Source organism: Schistocerca gregaria, chromosome 7 (assembly GCF_023897955.1).
Source record: "Schistocerca gregaria isolate iqSchGreg1 chromosome 7, iqSchGreg1.2, whole genome shotgun sequence".
In the NCBI taxonomy this organism is placed as follows: Eukaryota; Metazoa; Arthropoda; class Insecta; order Orthoptera; family Acrididae; genus Schistocerca; species Schistocerca gregaria.
In genome coordinates, this window is record NC_064926.1 from 216,383,415 (window position 1) to 216,407,348 (window position 23,934).

General features: G+C 46.2%; 1 protein-coding gene across 1 annotated transcript in view; it reads right to left on the minus strand.

Moving 5' to 3' along the window:
- Nucleotides 1–1,073: 1,073 nt before the first annotated feature.
- The window catches only part of LOC126281911 (protein krueppel-like), a 68,380-nt gene continuing 45,519 nt past the window's right edge, over nucleotides 1,074–23,934 (minus strand). The window contains exons 2-4 of the mRNA XM_049981236.1: nucleotides 18,530–18,637; nucleotides 8,936–9,309; nucleotides 1,074–1,897 (exon numbers count right to left, since the gene is read on the minus strand). Of these exons, the coding sequence (XP_049837193.1) occupies nucleotides 1,169–1,897; nucleotides 8,936–9,309; nucleotides 18,530–18,637 (1,211 nt within the window). The 3' untranslated portion in view covers nucleotides 1,074–1,168. The remainder of the gene's footprint in view (nucleotides 1,898–8,935; nucleotides 9,310–18,529; nucleotides 18,638–23,934) is intronic.

Sequence of the window (23,934 nt, forward strand, 5' to 3'; positions counted from 1 at the left end):
GTACACGGACGCAGAATACAGTAAATGCAATACCGCCATTCAAGCTCATTGGAACCAAAAAAGTTCAAGTAATCTGAAATCGAAAAAAATTGTGTCTACCACTTTTTGGGACGTAAATGGTGTCCTTTTGATTGATTTCATGGACCGTGGGTCAATAATTACACTAGAGGTATGCTGTGTAACGCTAACCAAACTGAGGGGTGCGATCCCACATGGACGCCGAGAGGAACTGTCATCTGGCGTAATCCACCTTCACGACAACGCTCGTCCTCACACCGCTGCCAAAACCAAGGAGAAGTTTCAAGATGGGTAGTTTTTGATCACCCTCCATACAGCTCCAATCTTGCATCAAGCTATTTCCTGTTGTTGCACTTAAAGTGGCTGGGTGGACAACGATTTCCAAACTACGATGAACTCAAGAGTGGATTACCAAGTGGTTCAATTCCCAGGCGGCAGGCTCGTATGCAGAGGGGCTAAAGAAGCTGGTGCAGCGTTACAGAAAATGTACAGATGTGAACGACTATTATGTGGAAAAGTAAAGAGGATATGTAGTAAAATATTACTATCAATAAAAACCTTTTCTCATGAGATTATTTCTTTATGATCTGATGGACCTTAGTTTTGGAATACGCCTCATATATCAGTCAGTATTGAGCATTGCTTGTGACGAAGAATTTGAGGTCCGCAGAAGCCAGATAGAATGTCTCGAACTTTACAGTCACCCTCCACGCTAATGTATTTTGTAGTCTTGTCACCGGATCGTTGTCGACTACATTCTTGCAGTCTGGCCTGCTTTCAGGTACAACGTGAGTGAATTCTCCCTCAGGTGAGCCAGCTCGAAAGAGGATACGTGAACAGCTAATCTCAATATATCAGTCAGTGTTGAGCATAGTTTGTGTTGAAAGACAGGAGTTTCTTCTTGTACATTTGTGTTGTTGATATGCTGATAGATTTGAACGTCGTCGTAATATCTTCACACTCAATGAAGGAATGGGTCTCCGCCATATTCACCAATACCGTTGCCGCTGTTTCCTGCACCCTGTTTTCCCGTAAATACCGACAGCGAGTGTTCGCTCGACAGAGAGGAACGAGACCTGACAGTTCTTCAGCAGTCGTTCGGAGAGAAAGGACGAAGTGTCCAGTGCGACGACTGGCCGACCCTCGCAGGCTAGGACAGCTGTGGGGCGCGGTGGCGGAACTTGGGGTGGTGGTGCTTGGCCAGGAAGCTGGAGTCTTGGCGGACCACCGCCTTCATGGACAAGTCCTCCGGCTCGGTCTGCTCCGGAGGTACACTGTACATTACCAAGTTGTGCTCGTCGCCGTACCCGTCGTCCATCTCGTCGTCCTCGTTGACGAACTCGGTCCCGTTGTCGTCGTGACCCGAACCGGTCTGGACGACGTCGGAGAGAGGCGGCGACGGAGACTCCGGGGGCGGGACGGGGGCTGCGACCACCGAGGGCGGCGCCTGCGCGGGCGGCGGGGGCGGAGGCCCGGAGCACTTGTGGTGCGCCAGGTGGTGGCGGCGGCGGAAGCGGCCCCCGCACGACGCGCACTCGAACGGCTTCTCGCCGCGGTGGATGAGCGCGTGCGCCTTCAGCTGGTTGGAGTCGGAGAAGCGCGACGGGCAGAGCGTGCAGGCGTACGGCCGCTCGCCGGTGTGCACGCGCAGGTGGCGCCGCAGGTTGGCCACCTGCACGAACTGGCGGTCGCACTGCGTGCAGTGGTACGGCTTCTCGCCCGTGTGCAGCCGCATGTGCGTCTTGAGGTGGTGGTCGCGCGTGAAGCGCTTGCCGCACGACGCGCACTCGAACGGCTTCTCGCCGGTGTGGGTGCGCTCGTGGTTCTGCAGCACGTGTTTGTAGCCGAACGACCGGCTGCACACCGAGCACGTGAACACCTGCACACAAAACACTGCACTGCACTGGGCGGCAAGCATTTGACACACTCAAACTACTTGGCAGCTTAAAACTGGGAACCACACACCACCGGTTTCGGGCTTGTTCCCATATTCGTGTAAATGTTTCCGTGTCCGCAGCTCGTGGTCTTGCGGTAGCGTTCTCGCTTCCAGCGCATCGGGTCCCGGGTTCGATTCCCGACGGGGTCAGGGGTTTTCCTGCCTCGAGACGAGTGCGTGTTGTTGTGTCGTCTTCATCATCATCATTCATCCTCCTTACGGTCGGAGGAATGCAATGGCAAACCACTTCCGCTAGGACCTTGCCTAGTAGGCGGTGCGGGTCTCCCGCATCGTCCCCTATGCTCCTCGGAGTATGGGACATCATCACATGTTTCCATACTCATTGTTGGAGATCGCTGCTTAAATTAAAAACAAATAATGTGGTGATGACTAAATGCATACAAATAAGACATTTGGAAGGGGCTAAGCGACATGTGTTGTAAAATATTATAATACTTACTTTGAAAATGATATGGATACGCAAGTCAGATGTAAGTAAAATAATTTTACAACAAATGTCATTTAGCCACTTCCAATTCTTTGTCTCTATTTAGTTATCATCATATTATTTGTTTTTGATTTAAATAGTGATGTCCAAAGCGGAGTATGTATGGAAACATGTGCATGAATGTAAACCACCCGAAAATGGGTACAGCCGAAAACCGATCGCGTGTTAAATAAAAACACCTTTTACAAGGTAATTACACATGATTCATTGAAATTTCGATGAATGTTCAAATATGTGTGAAATCTTATAGGACTTAACTGCTAAGGTAATCAGTTCCTAAGCTTACACACTAATTAACCTAAATTGTCCTAAGGGCAAACACACACACCCATGCCCGAGGGAGCACTCGAACCACCGCCGGGACCAGCCGCACGGTCCATGACTGCAGCGCCTTAGGCCGCGCGGTTAATCACGCGCGGTTTCGATGAATGTATTTCACTAATTATTATATACAAATAATGACTGATACAAGTTTCTTACACATAATTAGAAATTTTCTATGTACCATCCTTGTGCTACACAACACACATCTATACGATGGCCGAGCGGTTCTAGGCACTTCAGTCTGGAACCACGCTGCTGCTACGGTCGCAGGTTCGAATCCTGTCTCGTTCATGGATGTGCGTGATGTGCTTATGTTTTGAGTCTATGGGATTGATGACCTCAGATGTTAAGTCCCACAGTGCTTAGAGCCATCTGAACCATTTTGTCCCTGCCAGTGTTCGCCAGCGTAGCAGTAATGCGATTCTGGAGTTCAACCAATTTGTGGAATAGGTGGTACACACAAACTGCCTTTCGCGTGTCCCCAAAGAGAAAAATCACACACCGTAACGTCGGTAGACCTTAGAGGCCACCTGAAGAGCGTCAGATCATCCTGAGCTTATCGGCCAACCCATCTGTTTGGAAGTTCCTTGTTCAGATGGCGACGCAGTTCTTTATGCTAGTGAGGCGGAGCTCCATCTTGCTGGAATATCAAGTGTGGGTTACCAATTATCAGTCTCGGAAACAGCCAGTATTGTAACGCGTGTAGGTACGTCATACCCGTCACAGTTTTCCTAGGAAAAAATTACAGCCCGTAGGCGTTGCTACGTGACAGCACAGAATACATTCACCTTTGGATAATCCCTTTCAATCTCCATTGTATGGTTCAAATGGCTCTGAGCACTATGGGACAAATTCTGAGGTCACCAGTCCCCTAGAACTTAGAACTACTTAAACCTAACTAACCTAAGGACATCACAAGCATCCATGCCCGAGGCAGGATTCGAACCTGCGACCGTAGCGGTCGCGCGGTTCCAGACTGAAGAACCTAGAACGGCTCGGCCACAACGGTCGGTGGTCGTTCTACAAATTCTTACTATCTTCTGGCGTTGTTACTTTGGTATGGAAAACTGCATCCTCTGCGAATAACATTAAAGAGCATCCGACGCTTTCTACTAAATCATTTATAAATGATCCTATCACACTTCCCTGTGGTTCTCCGGATATTACCTTTACATCTGTCCACTTAGTTCCGTTAAGAGCTACGTGTTGAGTTCTGTCTGCAAGAAAGCCTTGAATTCAATCGCGAGTCTCTCCGATACTCTGTAAGCTCGTGTTTATTTCATTAAACGGCAATGCGAGACGGTGTCAAATGCCTTAATGAAATCAAGGGCCGAGAGGAGTGGCCGTGCGGTTTGAGGCGCCATGTCACGGATTGCGCGGATCCTCTTGCTGGAGCCTCGAGTCCTCCTTCGGGCATGGGAGTGTGTGTTGTTCTTAGCATAAGTTGGTTTAAGGAGTGGGTAAGTGTACGGAACGATGACCTCAGCAGTTTGGTCCCTTACGAATCACACACATTTGAACAATTTGAAATCAAGGACTACGGCATCAACCTGAGCGCCGTTGCGCACTGCGATGTGGATCTCATGGAGGGACAGAGCGAGCCGAGTTTCGCAGGATCTCTGTTTGCGGAATCCACGTTGATTTTAATAGAGGAGATATTCATTTTCCAAAAAACGTCATAATTATTGATCATAAAACATGTTCCATAATTTTACAACAGATTGATGTCAACGATATACGTCTATAATTGTGTGAATCTGCCTTACAGCCTTTCTTAAAAACGGGAATGACCTGCGCTCTTTTTCAGTCGTTAGGTAGATTTCGTTGCTCAAGCGATCTACGATAAATTACTCCTAGAAGGGGAGCAAATTCTTTCGTATAATCTTTGTAGTATCATATAGGTATCTCATCTGGTTCTGACGCCTTTCCACTACTAAGCGATTGTAACTGCCTTTCAATTCCGCGATCGGTTATTTCAATATTTACCATTTTGACGTTCGTACGACAATTGAAAGGAGGGAGACTGTTACGATTTTCCGCGGTGAAACAACTTCGGAAGGCCGTATTCAGTATTTCGGCCCTTCTTTGCAATTTCCCGTTTATGTGCCGGTGTGGTTGCTGAGTGAATGAATAGATGATTTTGACCCACTTACTGATTTTACGTGTCACCAAAATCTCTTAGGGTTTTTACTCAGGTCAGTCAACAACGTCTTACTTTCAAAATCATTGAACACTTCCCTCATTTTTTTCTATTAAAAACAGTCTTGATCACGATTTATTTATTAAGGTGACCGGGTTCGACCACTACTGTGGTCATCTTCAGACCTACAAGTCGTATACATAGCTTTAATTAGAGGGCTACATACAATAAAGAAAAAACATAAAGTTATAAAGCTATAAAACGATGAATTACCATTGAGTAGGAACCTGTTTCTGCTGGAGAATCACTGCTGGAGAAACCAGTGCACGTCTCACTTTATATAATGGAGGCTCCGCCCACTTCTGACGGCATCATATCATTACTAACCAATGAGTTATAAGTCGAATAACAACGTAAAATTTCTTAGTTAAAAGAACATTGTCAAGAAATAAAAATAAACACACACTACACTTAGCTTATTAAACAGCTATTGTCAATTAAGAAGCGTTAAAAATATTTAAATATATAGGATAAATGAACTTCGGTTTGACAGTACATGGGTTGCTTTCTCAAGACCTGTTAGTGAACCATTTGGAACCACTGGTTGCCGTGGTGAAGTTGGACGCCGTTCCAAAGATGACGCAGCAGGCTTCTTTCCACTGAAGTTGTTGTAAAGTCGATAGGAAAACTAGCTGTTGCCATGGTGAGGATAAACGCCAGTGCAAAAATGTGGCAGCAGGCTTCTCTATAACGAAGTTGTTGCGAAAGTGGAATGGCGAAGACTGTCACGTCAGACGATGTATTATTGAGCAGCAACATGTCTTTATTGAAACGATTTTCAAAGAGTAGGTTGCAATAATCTTTAGCTGACATGTATACTACGCGCTAGACAGATAGGATATGAACTAGTTGTCCATATTTATGAAATATTGTCTATGAACTTAGTATGTAGATTGCTTTTTTTTTTTTTTTTTTTTTTTTTTTTTTTGCTCTTCTTACGCTCATTTTCGTTGCAGAATACCCAGCTCGCGACTTGCATGATGTGTGGATTTCATTGGGCTACGAAGGAACACATGTCGGGCGCTCTCCATTGTTTCCTCCGCGACAGATGGTCGCCCAGATCTTTCCTGGTATTGCAGAGTTTCTGTCTTGGTGGGACGATGGAACAAGGTGCACTCAGCCTCTTGAGCCCAATTGAGGTGCTACTTGACCGAGTAGCAGCGATTCCGGGTCATGAAAACTGACAATAACCGGGAGAACGGCTGCCCCACCACAATTCATCCAATGACGTCATCGGCAAACATGACACAATGACTGGTCTGTACCGACTCACCCTTCAGGGCTTGTGATCGGAGTTGAGGTTTACAATATCCAATCATTCTCTTTCATCTATTGCTAGAAGCGATATGTTGTCTGTAAACATCAAACGACATATTCTTCTTCCTCGAATTTCTATCCCCTTAAAATGTAGTGTTCAGTGGTTCATCATGGTTTCTAAGTGTAGTCCTCATGAAAAACGAGTGATCATAGGAGGCTGAAACTTTGTTGGAACATTCTAAGGACATGCGGAAGAGAAATAACGAATAAACCATTGAAAGAAACAAGTTTTTAATTCACACATTACAGGGTGATATTTGTTAATTGCGTACCATATTTACGATGCCGGTTACAAACGTTACTCAATGTCGCGACCTTCTGCATCCACGACGGCCTTAAAAAACGTACGAGAGACTGCTCTACTTCTGCCCGAAAATCTTCAGTCCCCGACTTGTGTTAGTGTGCCATTGATAAACCGTGTCGTTCAGTCAGATATCAAGCGTGTTATCCTGGTAGCCACACAGTTTGTAATGATCGGCCAAGGATTCGGTTTTCTTAAAATGAGTTATGTGGTGACCTCACGAGCAATCTGAGGTGGAGCTCCATTGTGCATCAAAACAGTTGAGTTCAAAGCCCCACTCTGCCGCAGAGCAGAGACCACGCGTTGGCGAAGCATCTCACAGTAACGTGTGATGTTCACAATGCATGCCCTTGGTCCTTGGGGTCCCAGTTCCTTCGACGTCGCTGTATCAATACAAGCGCCTAACTGCAAGTCATGACATTAACACTACTAACAGCGCAAATCCTGCAATGCACAGTATGGACATCATTCCTACAAAGTTGGTTACCACACCGTAAATAGTTTTCCGTGTAGCGGCGAAAGTTTAATTGTAAGCACCCTGTACCGGTTCCTGTCAGATCACCGAAGTTAAGCACTGTCAGGCTGGGCTAGCACTTCGATGGGTGACCATCCGGACTTCCGAGCGCTGTTGGCAAGCGGGGTGCACTCAGCCCTTGTGGGGCAAACTGAGGAGCTACGTGATTGGGAAGTAGCGGATCCGGTCTCTTAAACTGACATACGGCCGGGAGAGCCGTGTGCTGACCCTCCATATTCGTATCCAATGACGCCTGTGGGCTGAGGATGACACGGCGGCGGGACGGTAGCGTTGGGACTTCCAGGGCCTGTTCGGACAGAGTTCGTAGTGTCCATAGAAAAGGGGAGACAGACAGCAGCCTAGAGCTACTCCTTTCCATTTGGCACGTTCTCCTCTCAGTTTCACACTGGTGCGATATAAGTTATTGTTTACGCTGAAAGACGCTGTTAATTAGCTGATGGAATTACATTTTCATGGAAACAAATGAGTCTCAACTTCATCTTCGATAAAGATAGAAGCTGGAGCAATGAATTATAACTTACGCAACGGCTGGAACTGGAACCCAAGTCTCCTGCTTGGTAGGTAGATGTGATAATGATGTTTGGTTTGTAGAGCACGCAACTGCTCGGTCATCAGTACCTCTACAAAGTCGCAATTTTGACACAGTCCAATTTTTTTCACAGTACAATGTAGCCACCGTCACGAATGATGATGATGAAGGCAACACAAACACCCAGGCCCTGCGCAGAAAAAAAAATCTCCAACCCTGCCGGGAATCGAACCCGGGATCCCGTGATCCAGAGGCAGCACAACTAGCCACTTTTATTTTCTTTTTTTTTTCATTTTGTTCGTTATTGATCGTTGTGATTGGTCGTTGCGGACGTCGTAAGATATCCTGTTTAAGTTCGGTGCTTGATCCTTCCACTCGGTTTTTTATTACAGAGGCCAACCGGCTCTCTGACCGAACACGCTGAGCTACCGTGCCGACTTATCCTGGACTCGAACCCGGCTCTTCTTGCTTTTTTTTTGATTTTGTTCGTTTTCGTTCTTTGTATCTGCTCGGGGCGGACGTCGAAAGACACCCGTTTCAGTTCGTTGTTGATCCATTAACTCAGTTTTTTTATTACACAGGGCAGCTAGCTCCCTGACCGAACACGCTGAGCACTTTTTATCTCATGTTGTTCGCTTTTGTTCGTTACATCTACTCGGGGCGAACGTCGTAAGACATCCATTGAAGTTCGTTGTTAATCGATTAACTCAGTTTTTTTATTACAGAGGGCGCGGAACCCTCTGACCGAACACGCTGAGCTTCCGTGTCGGCCACCAGAGCATTGCGGATATCACTGCTGCATGGCCTCCACTATTACGCCGCCCTCCCTAGCACAAACTTCAATGCACACCTTCAGTCCACTTTCCTCTACTGAAATCGCCATGCACAGGGAGGATTTCCTCATTGCGTAAAAAAACTGGGATATTATTCGAATGGTGGAGAGGCTCGGCATTACTGACAATTTAAGAAGGAGACACTGGGCTAAAAGTGTGAACTGAAGTCAGTGTCACGGAGCCCATTGGACTACACGTCCGTGGAGTTGTAGCAGCCACCTTGCTATGGTGCTGTACGGATTAGCACATCTGCGTAATAAGCAGGAGTTCGAATCCTGGCGATAGCACAAAGTTTAATTCATTACTTCAGATCATACACAATAACTTAAGAACTCGTCTAGCAAGATTTTAGTGCGGGCGCTACAGAAGTTGCTGTCGTGCACCCAAAGACAACGTCGCCATCTCCTGAAGCCACAGTGTTTGCGATGACGCACCTTGTCGCCGTTGGGCGTGGTGGGTCCCGACGAGGTGGCAGCCTTGTCGTCGGGCGAGGGCGTGGTGGCGGCGGGCGATCCGGGCTTGGAGGAGGCGGTGGGTCGGCGGCGGCGCGGCGTGCTGGAGGCGGCGGCCGGGGGCGGCGCCTGCGGGGGCGGCACCGGCGGCTGCGCCAGCGTCGGCCAGTAGAGCGGGCGAGCCGCCAGCGTCGCCTGCAGCCCCAGCAGCAGGCCGGGGTGCGGCAGCCCGGGGAAGGCGGAGGCGGCGCGCACCACCAGGCCGCCCGGCTCGTTGTTGTTGTCCGCCTCCGGGGGCGGAGAGCCCTTGGCCGGCGGCGCGCCTGCGGACGGCCCTCGCCGCGACACCAGCCCTGCTGGCACACATACACACACCTGTAGTTGCCTGCCTGTTAACTTACAACAACTTGTTTACAGATACTTCACACTGCAAACGAAAGCATAAGTTAGAGAAAATTCATGGTAGTTCATTAAAATACCACATCGTGGGAACATATAACGTAGACTACCCGTAGGAGAACCTGAGAACTTCAATTTTTTTTTGTATCTACTATACTCCCACTTGTATGTTGTGCGTAGAATAATGATTTTGTTCTTAACTTCTTCCTACGCAATATATGGCCGGAAAAGATGTGGCACCTCTACCATTTTCGTAATTACCAGTGCTTTTTTTTGTTTTTATCCTTTATCGTAGTTTACGTAGTTGTGGAAACCTACGATACAACGGCGAAACCTCAACATAAACAACGTTCGTCGTCTTGTCAAATCTTTCGTCAGTCAAAATCTATGACATACACCTCCAACACGCTCCATGACAGACAAACACCTTAGGCAGCATTGTACACTGTCAAACACAGCAAAATTCGACATTTTTTTTGATTGTTTACAAGGGTCTTTAGAGAAAGGAACTCGCTACGGTCGCAGGTTCGAACCCTGCCTCTGGCATGGATGTGTGTGATGTCCTTAGGTTAGTTAGGTTTAATTAGCTCTAAGTTCTAGGCGACTGATGACCTCAGAAGTTAAGTCTCATAGTGCTCAGAGCCAGAGAAAGAAACTGTTGCGTTCAAATTGGAGGAGCAGGCACGACACTTCCCTTCACCCCCACACCACGACAGAATGACCAACATAAGCTCCGTGGAGTCTCCCCTTACCACTTCGGATAAAAAGCCGTAGAAGCGATAAGTTAAGAGCCGCCTGCCCGACAAGGATGGCTACAGGAACAGTTTTCCCCGGAGTAGGTACTTCACTTTGTCTCCCCCGACGCAATAAAACCACGATGACCATATCTGCGAACCCCATGTCGATGCAGCTTTTCGACGGAGCCTATTCTGACCCGAGATCGTGACGGTGCGGTAAAATCTTATGAACAATTAGTGTGGAAGTTACCCTCATCTTTAAGTAAAATGTACTGGTCTCCGTTTGTAGTTATTTGTCTTTATCTGCTGCCAGTCAAATTTACGCATTTTGTGTTTACTTTTACACATTTGAAACCCGTTTCAAGCATATTTTGCTCATCAGCAGGCGTCTATACAGACAGATGACACCTACAGATAAAAATCTTAAAAATTAACGCAGAAATGTTTGTTTAAAGTCTACTGTTGCGGTAATTGGAGGGGCGGAGGGGGCAGTAGGTGGCCAGAAAGCGAAGTCCAGTGGTGTCTTTTGCTGGCGTGGAACTGTGCCTCGTTGTTTGTTGTGATTGCTACGACAGTGATTTTGGTGTCCCAAAGCTTCATCGGCGTCGCTGGCACACTGACGGAGCTGTTGAGTAACATTCCTATTGCGCTGCTTAGTCTGAGACTGGTTTTGACGCAGTTTCATTTCACAAACGTTTATACATAAACGTAAACAGTATTCCTTAAATAAAATATGGCGGCATTTCTGTGGTATTAATCATAACAAAAGAGGGACAGCCCCATGCAAGCAGAAGACATCGATTTGGCCACCTACTGCATCTCCGCCCTTCCTCCTCCAAATACTCCAATACTCACTCCAGCAACAGAACAGTGGACAAAACAGTTGTAGGTTAATTTAGATTAAGACATGTTATCTTTAAGTATTGTCTAATGGTGAGGAAAATATACTTGAAACTTGTTGGAATATATTAAATTAAATACTAAATAAATAAATTGACTGTAATCATAAAAATACAAATAAATATTCCACTCAGTCACCGTTCCACAATTAAGCCATCATTTACGGTTTCAGATGGTATTCATAGAAGTTACGATTAATCTAAAGCCTTGCATTAAAAAAATACAGAAGTTATAAGTTCTATAGGACGCATAGAATTTAATCAGGCGTGATTCCCCAGCCATCTTCACCGAAACATATACTGTACAAACCCTAATGTAAATGTGATGGAGTAACAACAAAAAATACTAGGGCTTGGTGAAAAGTAGTAAATTTTTTATGTGATAGCAAAGTTTTTTAAAGAAAAATAATTTTATTAAAATTCTACATATTTATTCTTCATGTCTACAAACTTATATATTTATTTCTCAACATAGTCACCCTGGCGACGAACACATTGCTCCCAACGAGAGACTAGTTTCTTGACACTGTCAATTTGTTGACGGAGCCATAAGCCCATCTCTGCTTACGCTTCTATCAAAGTGAAGTCATCGAAGGTGTTCTTTAAGTTAAGGCAACAGATGAAAAACCGGAGGGACAAAGTCTGAACTGTATAGAAGATTATCGATGACAGGGAATCCAAGGCGTTGGAGTGTTGCAGATGTCGCAGCAGTGGTGTGTGGTATGGTCCTGTCATGCTGAATTACAGAGTCCCCCATGTGTGAACGAACTCTTCGAATTCGAAACTCGATTACAATACACTGTTTCTCACACACAATAATATTTACGTTACACACTGTCATGTACGATACATAGTTCGGAGCACTCTGCAGACATGAAGAATAAAAATGTAGAATGTTAAGCGTATTCAAATAAAAAATTAGGACGCATTACTTTTCAGCACGCCCCAGCATGAATCAAATTTTGTCGCATGCAGGCTGCATGCAACCAGAAAACTAATTTCGTACAACAGTTATCGCGATTACATCAACCAATACTCAACAAAATGGCAGTTCTCCTTCGTCAAAATAAGGTTTGGTTCTGTGCGATAAGATTAAAATGTTGATCGTCTGTGTGTGTGTGTGTGTGTGTGTGTGTGTGTGTGTGTGTGTGTGTGAGTGAGTGAGTGAGTGAGTGTTAATAGTGTTGGCAGCAAAGTTGATCATTTACGAATTATATATTCACATATCAGTTCAGTATCTCTCCCAGGCTGTGTCTATTTTTTACATAGTTGCTTCCATGTCTCCACTATTCCGTCTCACTTAAGTACTTGAAACGGCTGCCGCAGTGTATAGAAGGCGGTGGCGCGATCGAATAATCGCCGATCAGGCGTTGCGTAGGGAGGAGGCAGTGTGAACTCGAGTCGGCCGGTATCTCGTGTTTGAATGTCGCGCCCTAGAGCGTTTCCCTGTTTGCACGGCGCGTGTTTGCCGACGGTCTAGACGCGTAATAAATATGGAAGCGACTCGTGTGTACCATAGAGAGCAGTGGAGAATATTGACTCGCCGACAATATCGCTCAATGCCCAGGGCGAGCTGTTTTTTCCATTTCCTTCCTTGTAGCCTCATCTGTAATTCTAAAACGACCCCTCCAGAGAACTTTGAGGCCGTGGACACTAACCTCAGCCGACAGCAAATTTCTGCATCTACGCGCTGCAGTTGCCGGTTCTATTACTGTCGCCCACATTCGTTGAGCTTGCTAACTACCAGTCTCTGAAGGTAAATTTATATCCACACTCCAGAAGCCATGGTATAGTGTGTCCTACTGGTAACAACATCTTTTCCTCACCTTCCCGTTCCTTTTACGAAAGGCACGTTGGAAGAATTAATGTGATAATCCGCCCCCGATTTTCGCGTCTTATTCATTTCACTAGACATGTATGGGTCGGAATAATACGTTGCCCGACTCTAGCTGGAATATATACTCTCGGAATTTTAACAACAATCCCCAGTCATTCTAACAAGGGCACCTCATAATTGAGCAATAGTCAAAAATCGACCAATCCTTTTGACGATGAATTACATCTACAGCTAGATGACTAGTCTGCAAATGACCTTTAAGTGCCTGGCAGAGGGTTCATGGAATCACTTTCACACTCTACCGTTCCACTCTCTAACAGCGAAACGGGAAAAATGAACATTTAAATCTTTCCGTGTGAGCTCTGATTTCTCTTATTTAGTTACAATGATCATTTCTCCCTATGTAAATGGGCGTCAACAAAATATTTTCGCATTCGAAACAGAACGTTGAAGATCGAAATTGTTGGAGAAGATCTCGCCACCGAGAAAAAAGGCCTTTCTTTTAGTGATTGCCACCTGAACTCGCACGTATTATCCGTAGCACTTTGTCCCCTATTTCGCGGTAATACAAAACGAGCCGCTACAGTACGAGCAACGAAATAAGGACAAGATGGTGTTACGGGATACGGATGTTTTTATTGCTTTTGTCGTGGTCTCCTTATTGCGCTTGAGAAGATCCTAAATGCAGAAGGATTTGAACACATATTACAGTACTGTTTAGTGTGTACGATACAGGAACAGTTCGTAGACGATAACTCTTTGTATCAGCATGTTAATGCACGCCGTCACAAAGCAGCATCTGTAATGGTCTGTGAACAATAACAGTCCTGAAATCGACTCGTCTGCACAGAGTCCTGATGTGTACCCAATGGAACGCCGTTGGGATGTGAGAAAATCAGCTTCGCTCCAAATACCAGCGTCCTACGTGGTTTGGTTCTTGAGGAAGAATGGGCTGCCATTCCTGAACAGACATTGAGACACCACACTGAAAGTGTCTCCAGCAGTGATCAAGCCTCCATAAAGGCAAAGAGTCGACATACCCCTTATTAGTGCCCACCGATAGCTGTCCAGATAAGTTCGATTAGACAGTGCGTGCACTATAGATGTTCTCAATAGTGGTCGCAACCTAACGGACATGACGCTGAAGCAACTTCCATATCCTGAAATAACTTCGATTTGGTGCCATATATGACAGAAAACGGCAAGATTCACAGATACACGTTTCTAGTTCGTAGACATCTTAACGAAGGTCCTCATATAACGTCTGAAGCCCTGAAGGTAAAGCTGTAGCTTCGGAGTATGCATCAGCGGAAAAGTTGTTCATAAAAGGCTTCTGTTAAGGCTGCTTATAGACTCGACGTTAGGTGGATTCATTTCAAGACTAACTGGCACTTTCTATCTCTGTTACATACAGGCTACCACTCCCAGTCCTGTGAGATTCATCGTCAAGCTCAAAGAATGGTTTACCGGGCCGAGATCTCTAAAGAGAAAGAGGAGCTTTAAGGAACAGAAGTGAATGAAAATTAGGAAAGCAGTAGATAAAAAGAGCGGAAGGAGAAAAGAGGGGAAGAGTTTTTTGCCGAAGTTTCCGTAAGAAAATTTGCTGGACGAACTGGAAATTAATGCTATTAGAAGGAGTGAGGATGCCAGGCTGTCGAGGAATGAGAAGAGCTGTGCGGAAGGCGAGTGCACAGTAGAAGTAGAATTTAAGAATACAGGAGTGGCGAGAGCAGGAACGCTGGGGTCCGCACCAGACGAGGGGATGTCGGCCGGCGGCGGCGCGCGGGGAGAAATGAGACGCAGGGGGAGCTCCATATTGGCGTCTGCCATGATCGATATGTGCGCCGCAGTCGGAGGGACAGTCGACAGTCGATCACGGCGCCAGGGGAGCCGCGCCGGTATTCCATTACAAGCTCCTCTTTGTTCTCGCGCTTCGTGCGGCACGACTCCAATCTTACACGCGCTGTTACTGTGTAGCACCAGGGTGAAACTATCCGCATCTCATCGCACACTGTTGTCTTCAATGATACGTTACGGCGCTATTGCAACCAAGACACCGCCTAGAGGAGCGACTCATTCGTTAACACAGGGAAATCATAAGATACAAGTAACTTTTCGAAAGCCAAATACTATAATGCCACGAACTTCTCTATTTGACAAAAACGCGTTTTTCAGGCAGCAGTACATACGAGGGACGTTGAATAAGTAATGCAATGCCTTTTTCTGAAAGCAGGTTGGTTTTATTCAGTATTCCAACACACCATATTATGCCCCACTGTTTCCGTTGCAAGCCCTCGTTTCTGAACGTAGTCAATGCGACGGCATTACCTCACCTTACTGGGAGTGCCCTCTATGCCGCATGATACTACTCTGCTGGATGGCGTCGCAGCCAAAATCTTGCTGCATACCTAACCTCTCCATCATCCAAGTACTGCTTCCTACATTGGGCCAAACAAATAGGAATCGGAATGTGCGAGATCTGGGCTGTAGGGTGGATGAGGAAGAACAGCCCATGAAGTTTGGTGAGCTCTCGGGTGCGCAGACTTGTGTGAGACCTTGCATTGTCAAGGAGAAGAAGTTGGTTTGCATTTTTGTGACAACAAACACGCTGAAGTCGTTTCTTGAATTTCCTGAAGGTAGCACTGCAGGAGTCAGCTGTGTGCGGCCGGCCGGACGCGGAAGATCAAACAGGTTTTCGCCACCTTGTTGGGATGATGACAGACGCATCGCCCAACGACTCGCCGTGGTTTTGTTCACTGCCAGGTCTCCACAGACATTCTGCGAGCGCCTATGCATATCTGCGAAGCTCTGGTTTTTCGCCAAAAGAAACTCAGTGATAGCTGTCTGCTTGCAACCTGGACCAACGAGACATACGGGTGCTGCAACGAACTTGTGGCGTCACATTAATCGGCTTGTCCGTCACACTTCGTGAACACTCGGCTCCGTCTCTATATAGCTGAAAAGGTACCGAATAAAGTTCTTGAATTTATCGTGTGCTACCGGGAGCTTACTCGCATTCAAACGAGCAGTCAAGAATTGTTAAACTCGTCTGGAATAGTTGCTCAGTCCCCGCCGCAGACTGCTACTGGTACTCGCATGAGCTACAGTGTCACGTGCTGTGACGTACACACCACGGCCTGCATTCCTCGTTGGCCTCGCCTGGAAAACAACTCCGCTACAGACGCCATTTTGAACGATACGTATAGCGCTACTACTTATCGGAACTCCACGAAATGATAGGGGCTAAAGCGAAAAAAATTTCACGATATCCCACAACAAATCCCGCAGTTTTTTAGACGAAGTTGATAGAGAAAAAAGAAGGGTTGCATTACTTATTGAACGCTGCTGGCGCTGAGTAGCTAGAGTAGACAGTTAAGAAGTGGAGCATCCAGATTAGATTCCCGGCACGACCACGGATTTTACCTTGGTGGGAGGACCGGTAGGGGGTGCATACAGACTCAGCAGCTACTTGCCCGAGTAGTCTGCTTTTCTTTTGTTAACAAATATAGGCATAACAATAACTTGACGTTCCTGGCATCTTCTTCATCCTTTTGGCCGTCAACCTGATGACGAATACTGGCACGTTCGGTGGTGTTAACTGCTCTCTAGGATGTGAATACCGCCGTCGCTGGTCACCGAAGCCTGGAATCTCGCTGACTGGAGTAGAATTGTCTTCAGTATGATGCTAGATGCTCCACTTGTTAATTCTGTCCGAGAGAGAAAAAGGACTTGGAAGAGCATTTGAACGGAATGGACAGTGTCTTGAAAGGAGGATATAAGATGAACATCAACAAAAGCAAAACGAAAATAATGGAATGTAGTCGAATTAAGTCGGGTAATGCGGAGGGAATTAGATTAGGAAATGAGACACTTAAAGTAGTAAAGGAGTTTTGTTATTTGGGGAGCAAAATAATTGATGATGGTCGAAGTAGAGGGGATACGAAATGTATACTGGCAATGGCAAGGAAAGCGTTTCTGAAGAAGTTGTTAACATCGAGTACAGATTTAAGTGTAATGAAGTCGTTTCTGAAAGTATTTGTACGGAGTCTAGCCATGTATGGAAGTGAAACATGGACGATAACTAATTTGGACAAGAAGAAAATACAAGATTTCGAAATGTGATGCTACAGAAGAATGCTGAAGATTAGGTGGGTAGATCACATAACTAATGAGGAGGTATTGAATAGAATTGGGGAGAAGAGGAGTTTGCGGCACAACTTGACTAGAAGAAGGGATCGGTTGGTAGGACATATTCTGAGGCATCAAGAGATCGCCAATTTAGTATTGGAGGGCAGCGTGGAGGGTAAAAATCGTAGAGGGAGACCAAGAGATGAATACACTAAGCAGATTCAGAAGGGTGTAGGTTGCAGTAGGTATTGGGAGATGAAGAAGCTTGCACAGGATAGAGTAGCATGGAGAGGTGCATCAAACCAGTCTCAGGACTGAAGACCACAACAACATGAGTCCCGCTTCCAACTGAGCCTCTGTGAGCGACGTAGACGTGTCTGGAGACGCCCTGGACAGGTCTGAGATACCAACCAGGCTGTCAACTGCCATACGGCCCGACAACCAGCAATGATGGTCTGTTTTCACAGCAGGATCCCTTTGGCTGTCATTCGCAGCACCCTTTCTACACAGCGTTAAGTCGACGATATTCTACACCTCGTTTTGTTGTCCTTCGTGGCAAGGCATCCTGGGCTTACAGTTCAGCAAGATAACGCTCGTCCGCAAGCGGCGATTGTTTCTATTGCTTGTCCTCGTGCTTGCCAAACCCTACCTTGGGCAGCAAGGTTTCGGAGTATTATGTGCAACCGCCTCGGAAGCCTGCAATCTAACGCCCCAAATTAACAGAATTTGGCATGATATCTCATGACATCCTACAAGTCTTTGAGTCAGTGGCAAGCCGAACAACTGCTTGCATAAGGGCCAAGTGTGGACCTGACTGACTTGCCCAATCTGTGAAGCTCTTTCCCTTGAATAAAACATTCAGTTTTTCTGAGATTGTAATCATATGTTCGTCTGTACATGTACATCACATCTAGCGTTTTCCTCCCCATTCGGAGAATTCCTTCATGGTGCGTCTTTTTTGTGAAAGAGTGTATCAGTGAAACATTAAACTCTAATTTCTTACACATACATTGTTCTTTCAGGAAATTTATTACTGATTAAAGGGAAAAAAGCGGGGTTTTATCGTGGCGCCAACGACATAGTCATTAAGGGGCGGAGCACAGTTCACTGAGGGTAAGGATGACAAATAAAAATTCCAATAACCCCTATTCAAAGGAAGCATCCCGGTGTTCGCTGAAATGGTATAGAAAAATCACAGGTGGTCATATGGGAGCTGAAACTCTGTTTCTCCAACTCACTCGGTCTGTTAAAAGTGAAACAGTTTGAAAGTGACAGCTGCATCTACTCAGTATATACTTGACGGAAAAGAAGTGCTCGAAGGGAACACGCCGTTCCACTCCGTCTAGCGAACTGTGCGGCACTCATTTCTCATTTTCAACCGACTTCCACAAGAACTGAGGGTGATCAGTATCAAACTGCTTATGAAGCATAGACCAAAATCTTCCCTTCAGAGGTTCCTTCAGATTCTACACAGTAATGCTCATGGTCTGTATAGCTCTCGGTGTTGTTACCGTTACTTATAAACGAATGCAGTTCAGAACATAGTGCTCTTGTAATGAGGGCTCAGGTGTGTTACCTGATCCAGCCATCCGGATTTGCGATTTCCATGGGTTTCCCAAAACATTCCATGCGATGGCCGGGATGCTTCCTAACAATAGGTCAAGGCCGTCACCATCCTCGTTCCCTGCACATTATTAGTAATCTGGTATTAACAAACAATACAAACATTATATTATTATTATTATTATTTTATTACTCAGTACATATAATTACTATTTGTTTAATTCAATAGTTTTATGACAGTGTACAATGGCACTATGCAATGGGACAAAACGAAAATAATCTTCCTTCCTTCTTGAGTAATGTTTATTCTTGAGATCGAAGTTTTTCGCAGCGGCAAGTGCTCTTACCAACTGAGCTAACCAGGCGTGACTCCAACCCTCTCAGGTTCACTTGACAGAAGCTCTCCTGTCTAGAAGCAAGGTGCTGATGGAACCGAAGCTGAGAGTTCCGATCGCGACTTCTACCTGTATAGATGAGATGGCACAGCGTTTGCCCAGGAAAGGCGGAGGTTCCAGGTTCGAGACACAATCCGGCACTCAGTTTTAATCCGCCAGCAAGTTTTCAACCTTTGTATTGCTCGTTATTTCTAGCTGACTCAGTATGACACAGTATGACCGCAAGACCACTAAATATCTACATAACAAATTCTTAGTACCAGCAGCTGTGTTTCTAGTGAGGTTTCTAATGGGATCAGATACATAGTTCAATAATACCGTAAACTGCTGGAACAAAAACATGTAAAATAGTTTGGTGACCGTTTTACTGTCATTTAAGGGGATATGGTGATGGCTGAAAGATACTTTTTTGACGAAGCAGTGCTTGTTTTTATATGCTGAATCTTCGCAGGGAGCGTTCAAGCAGTGTAAGGTTGACCAAGAATGCATAAAAGGAGAAATAAACGTTCTTTATATTTATCATATAGGCGTAATGGAAACTGCAGAAACTCGACTGATCATAGGGACACAGTAGTCAGACTGAATTCCTTGGAACGCACATGTGTACACTGCGAAACATGGTACGAATGCATGATCTCGATAAGACTTCAGTTGCGTACAAAATATGTTGGAACTTCATTTGTTTGTTAAAAAATACCAAGCCGAACGCTTAGTTTTTACAATGAGTAGAACTAGAGTGCGCCACGAAGCACATATTTGCGATGAAACCATCCAGTTGAATGTGAAATGAAACGATAGCAATTCACTTTTCGAAGAACAGGCAGTCATCGATGAACTACGATATTTTTGGGAAAGAAACTGGCTATAAAACGTGTGTACTATCCACACCGCAATACTACCGACGTTGTACCAGACTGCACTAAAAAGAGAGATAGACTCTACAGGAAGAAAGGCAACGCGTAAATGGTGAGTTAGGGTGCCATACGGCAGAGCGTCATCTGAATGGCCAGTCAGGGAAAACCACTTGCAATTTCAGAAAAATGGAAATTAAAAACTGGCACAAATCGATTTTCTGCGTACATTATTACTTCGCAGCGCTGTAGACGTCACTGCTAGAAGTATCGGCAATTTATAATTCGTCTGCTTACTTCTCTCATAAACGATGGTAAAGCCAAGACAATGAAATGTAAGTTACTCAAATTAAATCAAGAGATGCTGGAGGAATTAGAATAGGAAATGAGACACTAAAAGTAGCAGACATTCTTCCAATCCATCTGCGGCATGATCAGCAGACCAGTGTTTAATAGTATTAGTTGAAAACAGTCTTGGTTGAAATTTTAGTTTTTTCATTTATCAACTACGCGTTTCACCTTATTTAGGCATCTTCAGGCTGATCTTAATTTGGTGTCTCTTAGGACGATTCTTAACACAGTGTAGCTTAAGCGCATCTTCGAATACGTCAGGCCAACATCGCTTTCGATAACTTCAGTAAATACTTTCTAGATGGACGTGAGTGACTCCAAAACGTGCATAACGCGTACACGTTCACAGGAGCAAGTAATGGTACGGGGTGCCATTGGTTACACGTCTCGGTCACTTCTTGTTCGCATTGACGGCACTTTCAACAGTGGACGTTACATTTCAGATGTGTTACGACCCATGGCTCTACCCTTCATTCGATCCCTACGAAACCCTACATTTCAGCCGGATAATGCACGACCGCATGTTGCAGGTCCTGTACGGGCCTTTCTGGATACAGAAAATGTTCGACTGCTGCCCTCGCCAGCACATTCTCCAGATCTGTCACCAATTGAAAACGTCTGTCAGTGGTGGCCGAGCAACTGGCTCGTCACAAAGTCACTACTCTTGATGAACTGTGGTTTCGTGTTGAAGCTGCATTGGCAGCTGTACCTGTACACGTCATCCAAGCTCTGTTTGACTCAATAACCAGGCGTATCAAGGCCGTTATTACGGCCAGAGATGGCTGTTCTGGGTATTGATTTCTCAGGATCTATGCACCCAAATTGCGTGAAAATGTAATCACATGTCAGTTCTAGTATAATATATTGGTAAATATCATCTGCATTTCTCCTTGGTGTAGCAGTTTTAATGGCAAGTAGTGTAGTTCTAAGTTCTACGGGACTGATGACTTCAGAAGTGAAGTCCCATAGTGCTCAGAGCTACTTGGACCATTTTTTTAATTTAAAAAGCCTCGAGAGTTCTCACATGAAAAAATTGGAGGCATTACTCTTCAGTGTGCCCTCGGAACTGAGCAGGCTGTCATGAGGCCGTAAACGGACATCGTTCTCACGAGTATAGTCCGCACACGAAACGCAAGGTGTTGGCGCCGGGGAGTCGGTGTCCCACCCTTAATAGAGGCAGCCCCACGCACACATCGGCGGGGCCACGTCATGTTAAACAAGACGTCATCGGGCCACCGTTCTGAGGACGTCCATCACGACGCGGCGGTGCCGTTTGTCGCCAGCCGCAGGGGGCTATCGGCGTTCCCCTGGCTCCCTCGCCCTGCAGCAGGCAGGCGGCCCGGCGCGGCGAGCAGCAGGTCCGGTAAATTACTGCGCACTGAGTCACTGGCCAGCGCCCGGGGGAAGTCATTGCGGCTGGTCACGAACGGCGGGGGCGCGCGCTCACGTATTCACGCACACTGACGCACGGGCGTGTGTTCACGCGGGGGAGCGGCGGGGAAGCCCCGGCCGGCGGCCATGATGCGCAATTGCGCAGGCGCAAAGAGTGTCGGGGAGGGAAGGGGGAACGCACGGGGGAGGCCGGTGGCGCGCCGGCGCTCGGCGCAAGAAGCGCACAACGGCCAGGCGCGGCCGGAGGGAGCTGACCAGCTGTCCCGCGGCCATTGCGGGCCCGGGAGGGCGCGACACGCCGTGTGGCTGCCAGCTCCCCAACCCCACTGCCCCCAGCAGTGGCCCAGGTCACACGCGCCGCCATTTTAACGGTCCCTTCAGCTGTGCTCCAACCTCTTACATTGACACGTCTGCGAAATTACACAATTTCGAGACCTGTTGAGTTTGACGAAGAGTCTGACCGTAGAATACGGGCTGACAGAAAAACTGAAGTGAGACGAGAGTAACGAACAGTAACGGAAATAAGGTTGGCGATGACGTTTAACACCAAAGTTAAGGGACATATAGTGGACGAATCGGTTCAACTGTAGATTGTTGGCGAAACATTGTTGGAGGTTAATCCCAAAAGTAACGTCTCATATTTTTTATAAGTACATAGACCTGTTGTAAGTAGGCTGTTTAGGTTTTTTTATTGGTAACGCCACGTAGCGCTCTGTATGAAAATCACTGGCTGTGCTGTGTGCAGTCTGTGGCTGGTTTGCATTGTTGTTTGCTATTGTAGTGTTGGGCTGTTGGATGTTAACAGCGCGTAGCGTTGCGCAGTTGGAGGTGAGCCGCCAGCAGTCGTGGATGTGGGGAGTGCGATGGCGGAGTTTTGAGAGCGGATGATCTGGACGTGTTTCCATCAGAGAGAGTAAATTTGTAAGACTGGATGACATGAACTGGTATATATATTATGACTTTTGAACACTATTAAGGTAAATACATTGTTCTCTATCAAAAATGATTCAAATGGCTCTGAGCACTATGGGACTTAACCTCTATGGTCATCAGTCCCCTAGAACTTAGAACTACTTAAACTTAACGACATCACAAAACACCCAGTCATCACGAGGCAGAGAAAATCCCTGACCCCGCCGGGAATCGAACCCGAGCGCGGGAAGCGAGAACGACGAGGTGAAAGGAGAGGTTCATAACTTTCTGAACAGCATGGCGGCGAACTGGTATGACATGGGCATACAAAAACTGCCACAGCGTCTACAAAAATGCATCGTGAGAAATGGTGATTATGTCGAAAAATAGCTAAATGTTCAATCTGTAAACTGATGTAAGCCATTGTAGAAATAAACAGGCCTATGCACTTATAAAAAATAGGAGACCTTACCTTTGGGATTACCCTCGTAACTTGTGTCCTATTTACAACTTTATTGCCTTTTTTCACAAACTTAATTATTTTTGTATGACTTAGGTAAGTGTGTAAGTCCTGCTTCTAGTGCACAACTAAGATGGCAAGCAAGCAAACATAAACGTTCTTGATCTATCGATTCTTGACTTAAATTATAACAGTTATCTGTGTTGACCATTCTGACAAAGTTACATTTCTACTGTACAGCCTTCATTCTAAGACGTTTATTCAGAAAGTAAGGACGCTCGGTCGCGAAGTGGAAATCCCAGTGAAAATCAAAAATGTTTTGTGGTGGTAAGTTCCCTTGGGGCCAAACTGCTGAGCTCATCTGCTGCTAGGCTTGCTTATACACTACTTAACCTAACTTAAACTAACTTACGCTAAGGATAACACACACACCCAGGGAGGACTCGAAACTCCGACGAGGAGAGAGTTGAGAAACGTGACAGGGCGCCTTAGACAGCGCGGCTACCCCGCGCAAAAAAATAATGTATATATATTTTATTTGCAATAGTTTGCTACACCTTCCAGCTAATCCTCCCCACCTCCACATAGTCGCCGCTCTGACTTAAGACATTTGTCGCACGGAGCATTGTACCAACTTTCCAGTCCTCTTGTCACAGAAGACAGTCGCCTGTGCTTTCCGCCATTTCTCTACGCTGGTCTGCAGTGTGTTGTCTGTACCACATTTTGTCCTCGTAGCCAGCGGTTCATGTGAGCAGAGATGTACACCAGAGGGAGCCAGGTCCGTGGTGGAAGCTGGGTAATCAAATCCTTCCCTTCTAAAACGCTACAGGGGCGTCCTCGTTGTCCCGGCAGAGCGAGGCAGAGAATTGTCACAAAGATGGTACGTTATGTGGGGTTGCATGAAATCAGGCGAAACGTCTCAGCGAGCACTCGTACTTTGTGGGAGACACTATTGTTCTCGGTATCTCTTGCTCACTGTATCCTCGGATCTAAAAAGAGCGCAGTGACGGTACCGGCAGGAATACTACAGACACTGCCCAACACATCTGTGCAAAGC